Source organism: Alternaria metachromatica (assembly GCF_023757995.1).
Source record: "Alternaria metachromatica strain BMP 0045 chromosome Unknown scaffold_12, whole genome shotgun sequence".
NCBI classification, from domain to species: Eukaryota; Fungi; Ascomycota; class Dothideomycetes; order Pleosporales; family Pleosporaceae; genus Alternaria; species Alternaria metachromatica.
The window spans coordinates 130,815-148,081 of record NW_026055503.1 but is presented as its reverse complement, the minus strand read 5'-3'; the positions used below and the strand labels follow the sequence as shown (position 1 = coordinate 148,081).

General features: G+C 52.8%; 6 protein-coding genes across 6 annotated transcripts; 5 read left to right on the top strand and 1 right to left on the bottom strand.

The window, feature by feature from the left end:
- Positions 1-191: 191 nt before the first annotated feature.
- On the top strand, positions 192-3,153 carry J4E83_005815 (uncharacterized protein; the record flags this gene model as incomplete). Its single annotated transcript, XM_049332731.1, has 2 exons — positions 192-2,723; positions 2,782-3,153. The coding sequence occupies 2 exons, from the start codon at positions 192-194 to the stop codon at positions 3,151-3,153; spliced, it is 2,904 nt and encodes a 967-aa protein (XP_049187973.1).
- An 830-nt stretch (positions 3,154-3,983) lies between these two features.
- J4E83_005814 (uncharacterized protein) lies at positions 3,984-4,649 on the top strand (the record flags this gene model as incomplete). The annotated part of the gene is made up of 1 exon (XM_049332730.1): positions 3,984-4,649. One exon carries the CDS (start codon positions 3,984-3,986, stop codon positions 4,647-4,649), a length of 666 nt encoding a protein of 221 aa, XP_049187972.1.
- A 1,337-nt stretch (positions 4,650-5,986) lies between these two features.
- On the bottom strand, positions 5,987-6,739 carry J4E83_005813 (uncharacterized protein; the record flags this gene model as incomplete). Its single annotated transcript, XM_049332729.1, has 1 exon — positions 5,987-6,739. The coding sequence occupies one exon, from the start codon at positions 6,737-6,739 to the stop codon at positions 5,987-5,989; it is 753 nt and encodes a 250-aa protein (XP_049187971.1).
- A 394-nt stretch (positions 6,740-7,133) lies between these two features.
- On the top strand, positions 7,134-10,385 carry J4E83_005812 (uncharacterized protein; the record flags this gene model as incomplete). The annotated part of the gene is made up of 2 exons (XM_049332728.1): positions 7,134-7,282; positions 7,355-10,385. The coding sequence occupies 2 exons, from the start codon at positions 7,134-7,136 to the stop codon at positions 10,383-10,385; spliced, it is 3,180 nt and encodes a 1,059-aa protein (XP_049187970.1).
- Positions 10,386-12,064: 1,679 nt separating this feature from the next.
- Positions 12,065-13,963, top strand: J4E83_005811 (uncharacterized protein; the record flags this gene model as incomplete). The annotated part of the gene is made up of 1 exon (XM_049332727.1): positions 12,065-13,963. The coding sequence occupies one exon, from the start codon at positions 12,065-12,067 to the stop codon at positions 13,961-13,963; it is 1,899 nt and encodes a 632-aa protein (XP_049187969.1).
- A 2,516-nt stretch (positions 13,964-16,479) lies between these two features.
- J4E83_005810 (uncharacterized protein) lies at positions 16,480-17,062 on the top strand (the record flags this gene model as incomplete). Its single annotated transcript, XM_049332726.1, has 2 exons — positions 16,480-16,677; positions 16,784-17,062. 2 exons carry the CDS (start codon positions 16,480-16,482, stop codon positions 17,060-17,062), a joined length of 477 nt encoding a protein of 158 aa, XP_049187968.1.
- Positions 17,063-17,267: the final 205 nt, after the last annotated feature.

The following is a 17,267-nucleotide window of genomic DNA, read 5'->3' as shown; positions in this document are numbered from 1 at the left end:
CAACCCAGAGACACTCGAGCTGCTGCACCGCGCATACCCACGCACCACCATGAGCTGGTGACTGCCCGACAACTGCATCGCCCCTTCCCCACTACGCACGAGCTCCTTCCCTAACCGTCTGACACCTGCCCCTCGCTCCTTCCCAACCGGCAAGTTTGCCTCTGGCGCCGCTGCCGGCCACCAACACGACGATGCGCCGATACAGGCCTGGAGGAGGTCCCGTGCGGGCTCATGGCGGCGTGCCGGTGCCTGATCCCTTTGCCATGGTACGCGCATACGACAGCGACTCCAATCCCGCCCGCCCGATACGTCCCTCCCCGCTGGCCGCCTCGACGATTCAGGGTCTACCGCTAGACCTGCTCGACCGCCTGCGCTCCTTCCCGCTGTTCCAGGCAGCCCCCGACTCCTTCCTCACCCAGGTTGGCCTGCACCTGAAGCCGCAGCTATACCAGCCTCATGACACAATTCTCACCGAGGGCGAGACGGGCAAGGCCATGTACTGGCTGGTCCGCGGAGCTGTGCGGGTGACATCGCGGGACCAGGAGAGCACATACGCAGAGCTGAAGCCCGGTGCGTTCTTTGGCGAGATCGGTATCCTGATGGACATCCCCCGCACCGCCACCATCATAGCCAACATGCGCTCGCTGGTAGTGCGCCTGAACAAGGAGGACCTCATGAAGGAGCTGCCCGCGTTTCCCGAAGTGGAAGTGGCCATCATGCACGAAGCGCAGGAGCGACTGGCCATTCTGCAGCGCAAGAAGTCAGAGTTAGGAGGCAAGCGCCCTGCGATACCCATGCGTCAGATCACAGGCAAGCGTGACCGCGAAGATGGCGACGTGATCATGGCCGAGAGCGGCACTCTACGCGAAGGAGAGATCAATGCCTTCAAGAAGAGGAAGTCTCCCAGTCCGGGCCTCGCTGAAGCCATAGCCCATAGTGCCTTTGGAAGCGGCAGTATTCATGTGCGGCCGCTGCTCAAAGAGCTGCCTCTCTTCTCCGAGCTGCCCGACGACATCCTCCATTTTATTGGCATGCGCGCACAACCCTGTTCGTTTGATCCTTTCACAGACATAATAAAACAGGGCACACAAGGACGTGACGTCTTCTTCATCGTGAAAGGCGAGGTTGAGGTCATCAGCATGAATGTACCAGAGCAGAACGGTACCACTTCACCCATAGGTCGTCGAAAATCTATCGCCGCGGGCGAGCAACATTTCCAGGAAGTAAAGGCCCGATTGAGGCCCGGGCAATACTTTGGCGAGGTCGTCAGTCTCTCGCTTGCGCCACGCCGCACCGCTACGGTCCGCTCCGTATCGGCTGTCGAATGTCTCATGATCAGCGGTGACACTTTGAACCACCTCTGGGAGAAGTGCACTCCAGATGTACGCCGACAGGTTGAGTCGGTCGCGAAGGAGCGGTTACGGACCGCCAAGGACGAAGATGTACACATGCTGGACGCGAATAGTACACCCAACATCAACGATCTAGCCATAGCGGATCATATAATACCCCGTACACCACGACGCAAGAAGAGTGTGCCAACTGTCACTTTCAATGACACCATCGACATCGACAATCCGGTGACACCCACCCGGAGAGACGAAAAGATGATGGAACCATTTGATCCAGACCCATTTCTTAATGTCGATTTGGACAATGTCAGGTCGAGGTCAAGGAGAGGCTCACTAGCTCCACCCCCACCAGGATCAATACCGGACTCGCCATCCAGCCCAGCAAAAACAGATTTCCCCAAGTCACCATCGCCCGGTGGCTCACCCCTTTCCCCATCACCATCGTTTTCCATATCGAAGCATGCGTCCACTCCACCAGAAATGCCACTCGACTACAAACGCCCTCGGCTAGTCAACAGACCAAGTAGATATGGAAGAGGTATACTGTCGGATCAAGTGCTCACTAAGATTCTCGCGAATCTAGACATACACGAGCTGATGAAGTTGCGTGTAATCTCTTCGCACTGGAACAAGTTGATATCAGAGTCGCCGGATATACTCCACGACCTTGATCTTAGCAAATACAATCGCAAAGTCACGGATCGATCGCTTGTAGACGTAATATGCCCATTCGTAGGCAGTCGTCCGAGATACATCAACATCAGTAACTGCTTCCACGTGACAGACGAGGGTTTCGCCGAGCTGGCAAAGACTTGCGGTCCGAGCGTAAGAATCTGGCGCATGAAGAGCGTGTGGGACATCACTGGACCAGCTGTACTGGAGATGGTGCAGAAGGCGAAGGGTCTTGAGGAGGTCGATCTCAGCAACTGCAGGAAAGTAGGCGACAACCTTCTCGCTCGAGTGATAGGGTGGGTGGTTCCAGAGATGCCACCTCAGATGGCAATGGCGCATGCGCAACATCAAGCTCAGATAAACGGTCGCCGACAAGGAAAGGGTGCTAACCAGCCTGCGCCGCAACCGTTACCGCCTGGTACTGTTGTTGGATGTCCGAAACTGCGACGTCTGACGCTGAGCTACTGCAAGCACATCACCGATCGCAGTATGGCACATATCGCCGTCCATGCCGCAAACCGCATCGAGAGCATCGACCTAACAAGATGCACGACTATCACCGACGTTGGCTTCCAACACTGGAGTGTGTATCCGTTTCCACGGCTGACAAAGCTATGTCTCGCAGACTGCACATATCTGACCGACAACGCAATCGTGTACCTGACGAACGCAGCGAAAGGTCTCAAGGAATTGGATCTCGTAAGTCTATTATCTTCCATCTGATGCTAGACAGAATCTTCTTACTAATGCATATCAGTCTTTCTGCTGCGCCCTCTCTGACACCGCAACCGAAGTTCTTGCTCTCGGCCTCCCTTCACTTACACACCTCAACCTCGCCTTCTGCGGCTCTGCGGTCTCAGACACTTCTCTTCGCTGTATTTCCCTACACCTCCTCGAACTCCGAAATCTCTCTGTACGTGGTTGTGTCCGCGTCACTGGCACTGGTGTTGAAGCTGTCGTGGAGGGCTGCAGAGACCTCGAACGCTTCGACGTTAGCCAATGCAAGAATCTGGGTCGATGGATTGAAGCTGGTGGTGTAGAGAGCGTGAAGAGTCGCGGAAGAAACGTCAAATTTATATGCGTTAGCGATGGGAGGTGGAGAGATGGCAAGGGGAATGTGAGGAAATGATGAGGAAGATGACTTTGTATGGATACCATGTGTATGGTATATGTTAAGACGGCCGCAGCGACACATTTGGCTGATCTACGAAAGCGTGTACATTGGCTCATGATAGAGGAGAACTACGAAACGGATGTCGGCTTGATTGTATGTGTCTCTAGGTGGGGTTTTTCGCATCTACGCAAGATACCAGGCTTTTGTTCGGTGTATTAGCGATGTATTACTTGGAATATTAGATCTCCTTGCTCATTGTGGCGGCTTCTTGTGCGTTCTGATCTCTTCTTTGACGAACTTACGGAAGAGCGAGTATAATCCCTCTTCTTCATATTGTATTGCATGGCGACGATGAGCGAGCACTCAGGGTCCAGCTGTGTCGTTCCTGCATTCTCACGAGACGCTCTAGCTTCATCTGGGTAGGCGTACTGTGGAGCCTAGACTACCCCGGGCCTACACACGCTCGTCATCCTTTGACCCTTTGTTCAACCTCACACAACCGCTCCTGCGCAGACAATCTGAGCGCAGTGTTGTGCTACGCTAATCAGATCTATCTATCTTATCACTCGGCTTCCTTACACAGCTCACGTCGCTCTGCGTGAAGAGTCGCCCGCCTACGATGTCAAAATCAGCGATGGAATCCAATCGTGCCCATATCTTGGGGTAGTTTCTACCTCTCTTAACGAATACCGGTCGCTAACAGACTTTATAGTAAGCTGAGGGAGGTTGCACGTCTCTCAAGCGGGCCTGAATGTTTCTCTGGCGAATATCACCGACTGATAGAGAAAGTGAGAGTGAGCATCGAGGAATACTCAGAATCAGAGTGTCTCACTCTCTGCTCTATGATGCAAGAGAAGATGCCTCGCGAGCTGAGAGATATGGTCTACGAAGCCCTACTTGGTGAACCTCAAAACTACTACGTCGACGGCGATGGACGCAGTCTTGAAGATCTCTTCCCAGCAAACGTTGTGCTCCACAACCCCCATATTGGCAACAAGTTGTTCGTTGGTGAGGAAACACTTACTGAACTGGCGGACATGTGGTATCGGCACTCAGTCTTCAGGCTCTTTGGCGATTCTACCGTGGCTTGTCTTTTTCGCAATGAGTCCTGGGAACTGCCTGATCTCGATCCCGCTCCATTGATACGCCACGTATACATGGCTCTATACCCCAGAGGCCGTTGGGATAACATGTGGGATGGATTTGTGGAAACTGGGAAAGAGCTTCATCTGCCATCGGACTTCGAGCAGCTTGCGAAACTGCAGCAACCGGCGACATTCACAATCGGTACCTACTTCGAGGATTGGGATTATCATGGTAAGACGAGAGAAGGAATGAAGACCTTCGTCGATGCAATGTCCAGAAGGGTTTTTCCAGTGTTGAAGCAGTTGATCGCTTCTGGCGTGGGCGTCACTGTCAAGATATACGAAGCGGAGCTAGAAGTCGGATTGGAATATCTCGACAGCGAGAGTTGGTCGAAGCTGGTACGTGGAGTGCATCTCCGACAGTGAATGAATACAGAAGATCACTCACATGAAGGGATTGTGGCCGATTTGAAGGGTATGAGAAAATATCTAAATTATGTCAAGGTCGGGCTAGCCAACGCCTGATCGAGACTAGCCACGCTTAGCCTCATTCTCCACCTGCGCATCTAGCTTTTGCAAACAACCCGTTAGTCCAGATACCATACAACAGATTCCCTTACTTGCTTGATCCCCAGCATGTCATCGAATAGAATGTCTTTTGATCCGACTCTTGTGTCTAGGTGAGCGCTGCGCTTTCACTCGCAGCGTCTTTACTCACTATCTCAACAACAGTATGCTAAGGGAAGCTCACCGCCACGCAATGCATAGTGCATTACTCCGATACGAAGCGCGCAAACACGTCGAGAACTGGGCAAAATCGTCGTGTCTTAGTCTGTGCACGGAGATGCAATCGCGATTACCCCGCGAGCTACGTGACATGGTCTATGCATCAGTATTTCAAGATTCTGATAGCTTCGTGGTATCTCACGACATCTTACCAGACGTACTGGAAAGCTACCAACATCTCTGCGATACTACATTTGTGGGTCAGGAGACACTCATTGAACTAGCCGAAGAGTGGCATCACCACTGCATCTTCCACCTCAATCTCAACTCCGATGGGCGAGGTCTGTACGATACAGGGAAAAATGTTTGGAATTTGCCCAATCTGGATTTTGTCCGACATATGCGCCACGTACAGGTCGAGATATGTCCTCCATACGTGGATCAAGATGAAGGATCTATTGACCTTGAAGGGATGCCGGAGGGGTGGCAGTATCTGTATAAGCTGCAGCGACCGGCTACGCTCGCCCTGAAGGTGGATTACGACGAGTGGACGGTAGCTTACCGGCCTCAAGATTTGCATGACGACTTCGTGGGGCTGTTGACATACTTGATTAGTGCTGGTGTCAAGGTAATTGTTGAACTTACAACTTCTCATACATCCAACCCCTGTAGCGGAAGTGTTGGTTTGGAACATCTCGAGAACGAGATGTGGTGTTATTTGCTTGACCGAGTGTGGCATGGTCAGACTGGTTAACACATGGAGTCCCTCGGAATAAAAGCAGAAGTAGTGAAAGGCCCTGTGTGGATCTTAATTTTGTTATTCCAAGATTGTTGCTCTTTCATGGAGCAACCCGGCGCTGCCTCCCATCGAGGTTTACATGAAAACGCGTTCAGTCTCCCTGTCTACGTTGCCCGGAGGTTCGATGCTTGCAGATACGACGTCCTAACCGTCTTGTTGTATCCGCCTCGAGTCGTGCGCGTTGCCTTGAGGGTCGCGCTGAGATGATGGTATGATAGACTCTATCCCTCTTACTCCTTCATCCGAACCTCTTGCCGTATCCTTTGACCACGTCGTCTAGTATGGTACGCATCCTCTTGCACCCTTCAATACCCACTGCCAGCATACCCTCTAACCTCTCCATTCGTACCCTGGTCTCCATAACGCACACAGCAACGTTATCGGTATCCCCCAATGTCCCTACCGTCAAGAACGGCAGCTCCAGTTCCTCCTGGTTGTTGAGATCCAACAGCGGATCATCGGCAGACGCGTTATCCGCCGCTGACGCAGAAGCTGAAGAAGCAGCTGTGCAAGCGACCAGATAATCTGTCATAGGTATACCCGCATCAATGAGTGCCAAGGTCGATGCGTTGATACACGCAGCCAATAGCGACCCATCCTGCGAAATGATGTGGACGTTCAATGTAATCGTCGAATGTGGGTACAGATGCAGCAGCAATACGCCCTCAAACGCCGACCTCAGGCAGTGCTCCATCTCACTTGTCCGCTTATCGCTCTTCCTCTTCCTCCGCTCTACACCGCTGAAGCCCGCGAAATTTATCTCGACCTCAACTTTGGCCTGCTTGTCTGCGCCGCCTCTTTGCCCGCTCTGTTTGCCCTCGGCGGGACCGGTGACGGAAACGAGGATCTTGGTGTTGCCCATCTCAAGATATGACGACCCATCGGCGGCGGCTTGCGTGGAGATTTGCGCGTGGATTCGGCGTAGTTCGTTCCAGCGGCGGCCATCGAGGCGGAGGAGCGCGAGAGAGTAGGTGCTGGTGTCTAGCGGCATCTTGGTGGTGTCGCAGGAGTGTGAAAGGGCTGTATATTGCGCGACGCGGTTCTCCGATCCGTGACTGGTTCGTGAAGACAGCTGATTTTGGCAGGGCGTGCAATTGCGCGCGATGATGCGGGCTTGCAGGCTCGAGCTCCAGATTTTGGCGGAAGTTCTTGCAGGGATCTTCTGCTAGTCGCGCCCCGCTTTCACGTGAGAGCGTGTTAGCGTGTTTGGGCAGCTTGGTGGCGCTTCCTTTCACGCTCCACTCCAGGTGCTTCCTTCCGTGACAATCGCCGCAGATCAGGACCGTGCGCCAATATGCGATTGTCAAGCGCCGGTACCAGTGATAAGCTGAGCAAAGTCACACAGCGTTCACGACCGACGCCTGCTACCCGCCACCTCGGTCATCATGTCATTCAGTCGCGACAAAAGAAAGCATCCTCAAAAAGGGATAAGAGCCATCGCTGAAAGCGGCGAGAGCTTTAATGATAGCGACAGCGCGGAAGATGACGATCTTGACATCATCGAAGCGTCTAGGAAAGGTTTGGATCTCTCCCAGTATATTGACGGTCAGTCGATGCTTCCTCGACCTTTGACAATATGCTAATACTTGGAAGTTCTGACTCAAAGCCAAACTCAAAGCCAAACCCAGTCGCAAAAGGCTACAGACGAGGTCACAGAAGACGAAGACGAAGAGGACGACGATAATGATGACGATGCAATCGATGAACCAGAACCACGAACTAGAGATGTCACTAGCTCTGGTACCGATGACGATGAGTTGTTAGAAGCCGAGTACGATACAAGGGCTTTTCACAAAGAATGGACGGGACGCAAGACCGAGAAACGGAAGCGCACCACTGCTGAAACCAACCGAATTCGCAGTGAAAAGAAGAACAAAGCAACGGCTGCAACCAGTATCGTGGGTCGCAGACCTCCGCCCAAGAAAAATGGCTATGGTCCGACAGGCTTCAGTACCGACACCTTAGCCGATGATGAGGGCGCGACAGCTTTCTTAGACGACCCCATTCCTGACTACTTCATATCGCGACAGAAGACACTCAAGAAGTTGCACGAATCTGGACTGCGATACCCTCCTAGTTATCACGACGTTGACTGGGACAACGCGGGCACTGAAGAGAAGCCAGAACTTGACAACTCCGTACAGCAGCAGCGCGAAAAGAAGGACATCAGACTCCGCGGGTCGCATGGGATCATACCTGGCCCCATCGCTCAATGGTTGCGCGACTACCAGGTTGAAGGCGTCCAGTTCTTGCATGAGAAGTTCGTCAAGCAGACCGGTGCAATTCTAGGAGATGATATGGGACTGGGAAAGACTATCCAGGTCATCGCATTCCTCACAGCAGCATTTGGTAAGACGGGCACTGAGCGCGATGCCAAATGCATGCGGAAGATTCGTGGTCTGGGCAAGGCTCGTTGGTATCCGCGGGTACTCATCGTCTGCCCTGGTACGCTCATGCAAAATTGGGAAGATGAGCTCTCCAAGTGGGGCTGGTGGGAAGTCTACAAATATCATGGCCCCGACAAGGCAGATCGGAAAGGCGTCCTCGGCGCTGCAGCTAAGGGCAGGTTAGAGATTATGATTACGACGTACACGACATACCGCAATCATGAGAGCGAGATCAACACCATAGACTGGGACTGTGTCATCGCTGATGAGTGCCATCAAATCAAGAGCAAGGACTCCGAGATCACCAAAGCAATGAACAAAATCAACGCACTGTGTCGCATTGGGTTGACAGGTACCGCGATTCAGAACAAATATGAAGAGCTCTGGAACCTCCTCAACTGGGTACGACCTGGCGCATACGGGTCAGCCCAAGAGTGGAAGCAGAAGATTAGTCTTCCGCTGAAGCTAGGCCAGGCTCACGATGCCACCAACGCTCAGCTTGCCGACTCGCGAAGTCGAGCTCAGGATCTCGTTCACAATATCCTACCTAGTGTCTTCCTTCGGCGTATGAAGACCTTGATCGCTGACCAGCTACCAAAGAAGAGCGATCGCGTCATATTCTGCCAGCTCACCGAGACTCAAGCTGACGCCTATCGAACCTTCCTTGAGAGCGACAGGTGTGAGTACATACGCACTTCAAGGGAAAAGTGCGATTGTGGGTCCGGGAAAAGCAGAGGCTTCTGCTGTTACTCCGATGTCGAAGGCGAGAAGTGGTCAAACTTCATCTTTCCCTGCATGGTCACATTCCAGAAACTCGCAAATCACCTAGCCCTAATCGTGCCAATGTCGAGCGAGAATGCAGAGAAGCAAGACAAAGATCGTCAAACATTGGAGCTAGCCTGCCCTAATACGCACAATGATCTTTTCAAGATTCGAGACAACATCTTGGTGCAGTCTCAGCGAGAGTTCTGTGGAAAATGGAAAGTACTGCGGCGACTACTTGACTTCTGGCACTCGAATGGCGACAAGGTGCTTATCTTCTCACATTCCGTTCGCCTGTTAAGGCTGCTTAGAGGTCTCTTTGATGTCGACGGTACAAAGTACAATTTCTCGTACCTTGACGGCAGCATGAAGTACGAAGATCGTTCCCAGGCTGTTGCAGACTTCAACGCAGATCCGAACCAGTTCGTGTTCTTGATCAGCACTAAGGCGGGAGGAGTGGGGCTGAACATCACGTCGGCTAACAAGGTTGTCGTGATGGATCCGCATTGGAACCCAGCCTATGACCTGCAGGCACAAGATCGAGCGTACCGTATTGGTCAGACACGCAACGTTGAGGTATTTCGACTAGTGTCAAGCGGTACTATTGAGGAGGTGGTCTACGCTCGTCAAATCTACAAGCAACAGCAGGCGAATATTGGATACAATGCATCGGAGGAACGTCGCTACTTCAAGGGTGTGATGGACCAATCCACCAAAAAGGGCGAACTGTTTGGTCTGGAAAACCTCTTCACCTTCCAGGAGCATAGCGTGCTGCTTCGCGACATCATGCATAAGACGAACGTGGCTGAATCAAAAGCCGGCGTCAACGCTTATGACTTCCATGTCGATGAGTCGCAGTACGACTCTGAGGATGAGGATATACTTTCCAACAAGAATCTCGGCCTTGATGACGACGCTAACATCGCCGGTATCAAGAAGTTCGCTGATTCACTTCTATCTACAACCACTGGTGGCAAGGGCAAGATGAGAGCCACAAGGCGCACTGGGCCTGATCCAATCAACGCAATTCTTGCGAAGGCTGGAGTTCAATATACACACGAGAACTCAGAGGTCATCGGACGCAGCGAGATAGAAGCTCGACTAGGTAAACAGGCCATGGAGGTACGCAACGACATTGATCTTGCGGGGAAACGGGTATTCCAGGGTACGCAGTCGCAATCTCAATCGCAGCATCGATCCAGTAATCGGGACGATGGGGATGAGACCGACGCTGGAGGAGAGGACGAGGTCCATGTTACTGGTAGTGCGACGAAAGGCGAGTTCAAGATCAACTACCGTTATAGACCGAGCGAGGATGTGCGAAAGCGGCAGTTCTGTAGCATGGCTGAGAGTATGGGCTTTGATGATCCGGTCGAATTTGCGCTACTTGTGGAAAGCAGTACGCAAGAGGAGAGAAGGACGATGCTCGAGCGCTTCTATCGTGGGCGGAGGAGGCAGATGATGGGTGATCTTGGTACACCGAGATAGCCTGCACAGTCACTCCGTGTGTCGCGCGCAATCGCTTAGATGTCCTGGAGGAGGCATTCGTCAATGTAGATATCCGTATCGTCCAAAAATATAATGCCGTGATTGTCGTTGCGTTACGTTGCACCTTCCTGCACCGGCTCGCTAACCCCACAATCGCACCCAGCCACTCGGTTACACTAAATCAAAGCTTTCCAAACATCACCACGACGCCCAAGAATGCCAATTTGCGGATTTCAGCCTTGACATGAGAAAATCTGTAGAAATATACCGTGCAAAGTAAATGGCTCTTGGTGCAAGCGATACGCAAGTAGTGTACCGATCCGGGCAAGGCTGTTGCTGTTGCCTCTTACCTTCGTCTCAGTCGTCCCTTGTATCTTCATGGGTTATTTACCATGTATCATTCGCTCCTCGATGTGTTCTTCTGACTATCGAACCAAGCGCATTTATGAAGAGGTATCTCATCCGGATCGACTGGAATTACCAGCAGGCTCAGGGCAGGCATGCGCTCCCAGTAGTGTCATTGAGACACCCTCCCGACTTTCGCACACTGCCGGGCTGCGATCCGAATTTTAGCCAAGATGCAGCCATCGTTGGCTAAAGCATACCGCGGGGAACAACGTGCATCATGGTGCATATACTCCACGTCGGCACGAGCACATCTTCCCGACCAGTGGATGTAGAAGCCGAGAGGGTGGTCGAGTCAAGACGGAGAAGAGTTAGCGGAAACGGATGAGCTTTTCTAGACTCTCTCTAGTGGTACGCGGATGTGTGTCGGAATGCAGCGAGTACCTCCGCAATGGTATGGCAGTGGTTACAGTGCTAAGGAGGCTAGCTTTGCCATGGCGATGATGGCCTTGGTATTCTCGTTGCACCGGGATTGCGGCTCCAAAATTTCGGCCGGGTACGGGCGTGGAAAACGTTGCGCCAAACGTTTCGATGAGATTTGCAGTCTACTCCGACACGCCTTTGCGAAGACAGAGGGGGAATAGTCTTCCTTTACCACCAAGACACACTATCCTCAATCGGATTCTACTCAATGACAGCAGTGCTATTCTGGAGAAGACACCGACTTCTCATAACCGCCATGCGGCACGCCCCCGGATCGGATGTTTTTCGAATGCTCCGTAATCGTGAATGTCGAGTCATTTACGAAGGGCGGAATGTGGAGTTGCGCGTCAGACCAAGGGTGCGCAGTTTTTTGTTTGCTCACATGACAGCTGAGCTACCAGCTCGAAAGGGTGTGTCGAACCGTTCGTTATATGTCATGAGCATTCGTAGCGTGTGCGCGCACCCAATCACCAATCTGCCGGACCAGTATTCGGCGGGAAATGAGAGCTTAGCTTCGGGGGCTTTACCCCGACCCACGTTTCCCCCACAATGCACTCCACACTCATCGCCTTGGCAAATCGTCGGCTCCAGCTAATGGCAATCTCGACTGCGCCAAGTTCGATGAGAAGCTGGTTGTTGGTACGGGTCCAAGACAATGGTCTACCCGAAGTTTCCCCAAGTAGAAGCAAAGCTTCAAAGTCCCTCGGACGTAGCGCACATGTCGGCAACGCATCGTGACGGGGTACATTGAAGCCAGAGTACAAATATCTGGGGTCAAGGCTGCCGACTGAGTGGTCAGTAGCATCCGACCTCATCCTTTACCTTGTGCCTCAACTCATACTACCGGCAAGATGGTCGCTCGCAACCGCAGTCAGCGCAAGCTGAACACCTTCACAACGCTGTTCTTTGCTGCAACAGCCATGTCAACCGCCATTCGCGTTCCGGCTTCAAGTGGTGGCACATACCCACGAATGACATCGCGGTCAACAGAGATGGACTCGGCACCATACCGCGATGCTTCCCTATCAGTGGATGAGCGTGTGGAGGATCTCATCCAGCGCATGAACATGGAAGAAAAGGCCGGACAGCTCTTCCAGCAGATCAACTTCCCTGGACCTAACGGAACCCTATCGAACACAACTGCGCTTTCAATCAAAGGCAAGCACATGACACACTTCAACCTCAACGGTGCCATCACCGATGTACGCCAATCTGCACGGTGGCACAACCTTCTTCAAGAGATGGCCCTAGACACCAGGCTCGGCATACCAGTCACGCTCTCTTCAGATCCAAGGCACACTTTTGTTGATGCCACCGGCAGTCAGATCGCTGCAGTCAAGTTCTCGCAGTGGCCCGGAAGCTTGGGACTGGCAGCGTTACGTGACGCTGAGCTCATCCATACCTTTGCGGACATTGCACGACAAGAGTACAAGGCTGTCGGTATCAGGTCTGCACTGCACCCTCAGATTGACGTAGCCACCGAACCGAGATGGGCCAGGATCACCACGACAATGGGCGAGAACGCCACATTGACCGCTGAGCTTGTGGTCGCATACATCAAGGGCTTCCATGGCCCTGGTGAGTTCGGAAAGGATTCCGTGACCACCGTCTCAAAGCATTTCCCTGGAAGTGGGCCGGTCGAAGACGGTGAGGACAGCCATTTCACCTACGGCAAGAATGCCACATACCCAGGAAACAACTTCGAGCATCATCTCATCCCGTTCAAGGCTGCTATCGCAGCTGGCGCAAGGCAGATGATGCCTTACTACTCCAGGCCTATGGGCACCAAGTACGAGGAGGTCGCCGCTGGCATGAACAAGGGCATTGTCACCGACCTTCTCCGAGGCGAGCTTGGTTTCGACGGAATCGTCGTCAGCGACTGGGGTCTCATCACCGACGGTGTCATCAACGGACAAGACATGCCAGCTCGTGCTTGGGGTGCGGAGAACCTGACTGAACTCGAGCGTGCCGAGAAGATTATCAACGCTGGCACCGACCAGATGGGTGGCGAGGAGCGCACCGATCTCATTCTCGAGTTGGTGGAGAAGGGCATCGTGAGTGAGGAGCGCATCGACATGTCGGTTCGCCGTCTTCTGCGCGAGAAGTTCATCCTCGGTCTCTTCGACAACCCTTTCGTGGATCCCGAGGCCGCCGCGGCTAACGTTGCTAAGAAAGAATGGGTCGACGCCGGATTCGAGGCCCAGAAGAAGTCCATCACATTACTCACCAACAAGGATACCACCCTCCCACTGAAGGCTTCCGAATGTTCCAAGGCCAAGTTCTACGTTGAAGGTATCAACAGCACCTTCCTCGAGGCCCGCGACCTGACTGTCGTCGCGACCCCCGAAGAAGCCGACTACGCCTTCCTCCGTATGGCCGCCCCCTACGAGCCCCGCCCAGGTGGTTTCGAGAAGAACTACCACTCCGGCTCTCTCGAGTACAACAGCACTGAGAAGGCGCGTCAAGCAGCCATCTACTCTGCCGTTCCCACTATTGTTGACATCTTCCTTGACCGCCCTGCTGCTGTCCCCGAGATTGCCGAGCAAGCCCAAGCCCTCATGGTCAACTACGGTACTAGCCCTCAAGCCTTCCTCGATGTTATCTTCGGCGTTGACGGTAGCGGTCCGGAGGGTAAGCTGCCCTTCGATCTCCCGAGGAGCGACGAGGCGGTTGAGGCGAGCAAGGAGGATGTGCCGTTCGATACTGAGAACCCTGTCTTCAAGTTCGGACACGGTTTGAGATATGAATAGAGGGATTGCGCTGTCGAGCCGCTTAGATAGATGACGACTTAACGAGATGGTCCTAAAGTCATGATAGCTTAATGTATTCGTTGATACCCATTCCTCTGTTCGTTCCTCGATGTGCTGTCTGTTCCGCTGCGCACCGCAGTCGAATCGTAACGGTAGATGTCATCTGTCGGGTGCGCGGATCGCGTAGCATGTAACGATATTTCCAAAGTGTTGACACGCGGCAGAGGGAAAGAGCAATGCTGTTCACGCGAGTTGCGAGTAGCGTGCTGATTAAGCGAGACGCGTCTTCCCCAGCCGCGTCGCGTGTTTCTAACAAGCTTCCTCAGAACTCCCCCAACGGCGTTCCTCAGCTAAGCATCTGCACACGCACTGAGTATCGTATCTTTAGCCACTATCGATTTTATCATTACTTGTTATCACCTCCCAATACTTCATATTTCGAACTAACTCGAGCATTCTACGTGCTCGGTGATAGTACGCTCGCTACCTGCCACCGCGAAGAAGCCAAACATGGCTACAGTCATCTTAACTACACAACGCTCTACACGAGGAAGAAACCGAGTGAGCCTGAGCTCTTCCACATTACCAGAGTATCGCTTCCGCCCTGCGCGATAGCCATTCCTCATAACTCTCCACCTGATTCATGCTACCCACGATGTTGAACTCGACGTCTTTGCGCACCTGAAGGCGCCTACAGACTTCCTGGACCAGGCGCCCTTCACGCACCCCTGTCAGTGCGAAGACGTTAAAATCATCATGATGATGGTAGCGCCTTAAATTGTACGTATGCTCTGTGTGTAGTCGCACAAAGCCAAGCTGCGGAATCGAATGCAATACGCCTACAAGAGCCTCGACGCTAGGACTGACCAAAGGCTGACCATGCAGGAAGAATTGTTCCATCGCCTTCCGATCGGGGGAACCCATTACCATGTGCATAGGTAGCCACATATCCAGTGTCCGCAAGTTTTTGCACTCTCGAAGCAACGCGAGCATGGTCTGATAGTCGTGGTGCTGCGCTTGCGCATAATCTGTATACCTTGCTTGCGCAGTGAAGCCGGCGAGGGCGCTTCTACCTAGAGGGCCAATTCTTTCAAGAAACCGGCGGACGACGGAGCAGTAGCCCTGTGGGTCATAATTCTCTAGGACAATCGTGATAGGGATTTGGGCCCAGAAGAAGGTCTGAACCTCTTTCCGGATCTGCTTGTCCAAGGCTCCGACAACATGCAACGCTGAGATGGTGCGGTCATAGCGGAGTTCTCCAAGATCTAATTCCAGATGATATGTCCGGTAGCGAGAGAGATATAAGCGACCACTGCTGGCAGTCATCTCCCAGTTTCCAGCTTGTGCGAAATCGCCCGAAGGAGGTTCGAAGAGGGCGAGATCATAGATCATGTTTCGGATCTCACCAGGCAAGTCCGTGAAAGAGATTCTGGAAGGATCCCTTCTGAATTCGCTGGCAAGCATCATCTCTGGGTGCTCACGAAGACGACGCTTAGCCTGACGAACCGGCCTTCTCGTGTGTTCCATGCGCATCTCTCGAAACTGACGCTCAAGCACGTTGATCATCCGTTGCTTTTTTCCACCTTGGAACATCCCGCGCGACTTCATCTCCTCGCGAAGTTCCGAATAACTCATGGCCGCATGATTTGGCATGTCGTCAGCTTCAAGCCTAGCGAGTCTTGTTTCGGAAGCGATGTAATTGGAGTAGCTCATTTCGGGCTTTGGCTTTGCTGCTCGTCGCACCATATTGAAAATATTCGAAAGTTGGGGGGCTTGGGTTGATCTGTAGTGCGTGTGGAAGATAAATATCGCGGGTGTTTGCGGTTTTGAGGAGAGAACGCACTGGGTGGATCATGGGGTCTCCGCGATGTGACTAGTGACCAGGAGCACGGACCTGAGCAATGAAATGTTGCCTTACTGCTCAGACCTAACTGCGGGCTGTATAAGATCTTCATGCTGATTTGATCGAGCTTTTGGCGGCGGCGAAAGAGAGACTACGAAACCTGGCACCTAGCACAATGGACACCTGGCATCCCTTCCGAAGATGCCAGGAAGGCGGATCATGCGCGCTTGGACTGCCTTGATTGCTACATATCAGGAGAGTTACTCACTCGGTCAAGTTACGACAACACATACTCTCAGATGACATATGATATGCCTGCTACACTTACACGACGACACCATGAGTAAGTCCTTCTCCAGACCTCTCTTTCCGCGTGTTAGCATCTCTCATTTTGCGTTCCTCCTGACATCTCTAGCCGAGGTGACCGTCGCTTGCAAGGGCGTTTGCCTCTCAACATCTAGCGTGACCGACGCTCTCACCTTCCGTCTTCTCAATGTGACGGCGGATTGACTGTTCTAGCGGCAAACGGTGGGGGTTCTTTTTTCTATATAATCTACCCTCCTCATACGCTTGCTTCTTCTTTTCCTTCTACAACAACGGAAGCATATCCATTTTCAGCATCACCTTTTCGAACACCGCTTCTATTGTTTTACAATCGACAAAATACGACAAGATGTCCAACAACACCTCCTCAACCAACGAGCTCGTGTACCGTTTAGAGAGTGAACGTCCAACCGGTTATCAGGTCAACGATTTCGAGGCCTACGCTGACGCCAGCATGGTTACACATTGGCGCACATACAAGCGCAAAACTCCAAACCACGTTCACGGCCGGGATGTCGTTACTGTGTTGGGCGTCAGCAACGCCATCGTAAGTTCCTTTCATGCTCAGTTTCATCATTGTCAATACCACTTCACTTCTTCTTCACCTTCACCTTCACCCAAGTGTCTACCTACTAATTACTAACAACCATCAGGATCTGATCGAGAATAACGTCAACGCCATGGACCAAATTGTCTGGGGCATAACCCATCCTGACGACTGCCATCCCGGCGTCGAGTCCATCATCAGCAATGCAGCCTTGGTCGACCTCCTCTTAGTCCGCCATTACAAGAAGTGGGGCGGTCTTGTTCTCCCGCCTCTCCAAGCAGCCCGAGGGTTACAAGACGCCTATGAGGTGGTCGCCCAGCAAGAAAAGCAGCGAGGAATGACTTGGGCATCTGGTCGTTCGCTGATGAAGTACCCCAACTGGTAAGATATGGGATGGACTTTTGCTGGAGCGAGATGAGACTGACAAGAAGAGGCGCGATACTCGCGGTATGGCACCGCCGCCAGGGTTTCAGGGGCCTATTGCACCGCCTGCTTTTGCACCGGGTCCTCGGGGTGAATCTAGTCGTGGACGAGGTGGAACTCGTGGCCGTGGTGGTTTTGGAGGTGGTTACTAGGGGTCAGCTCTACAC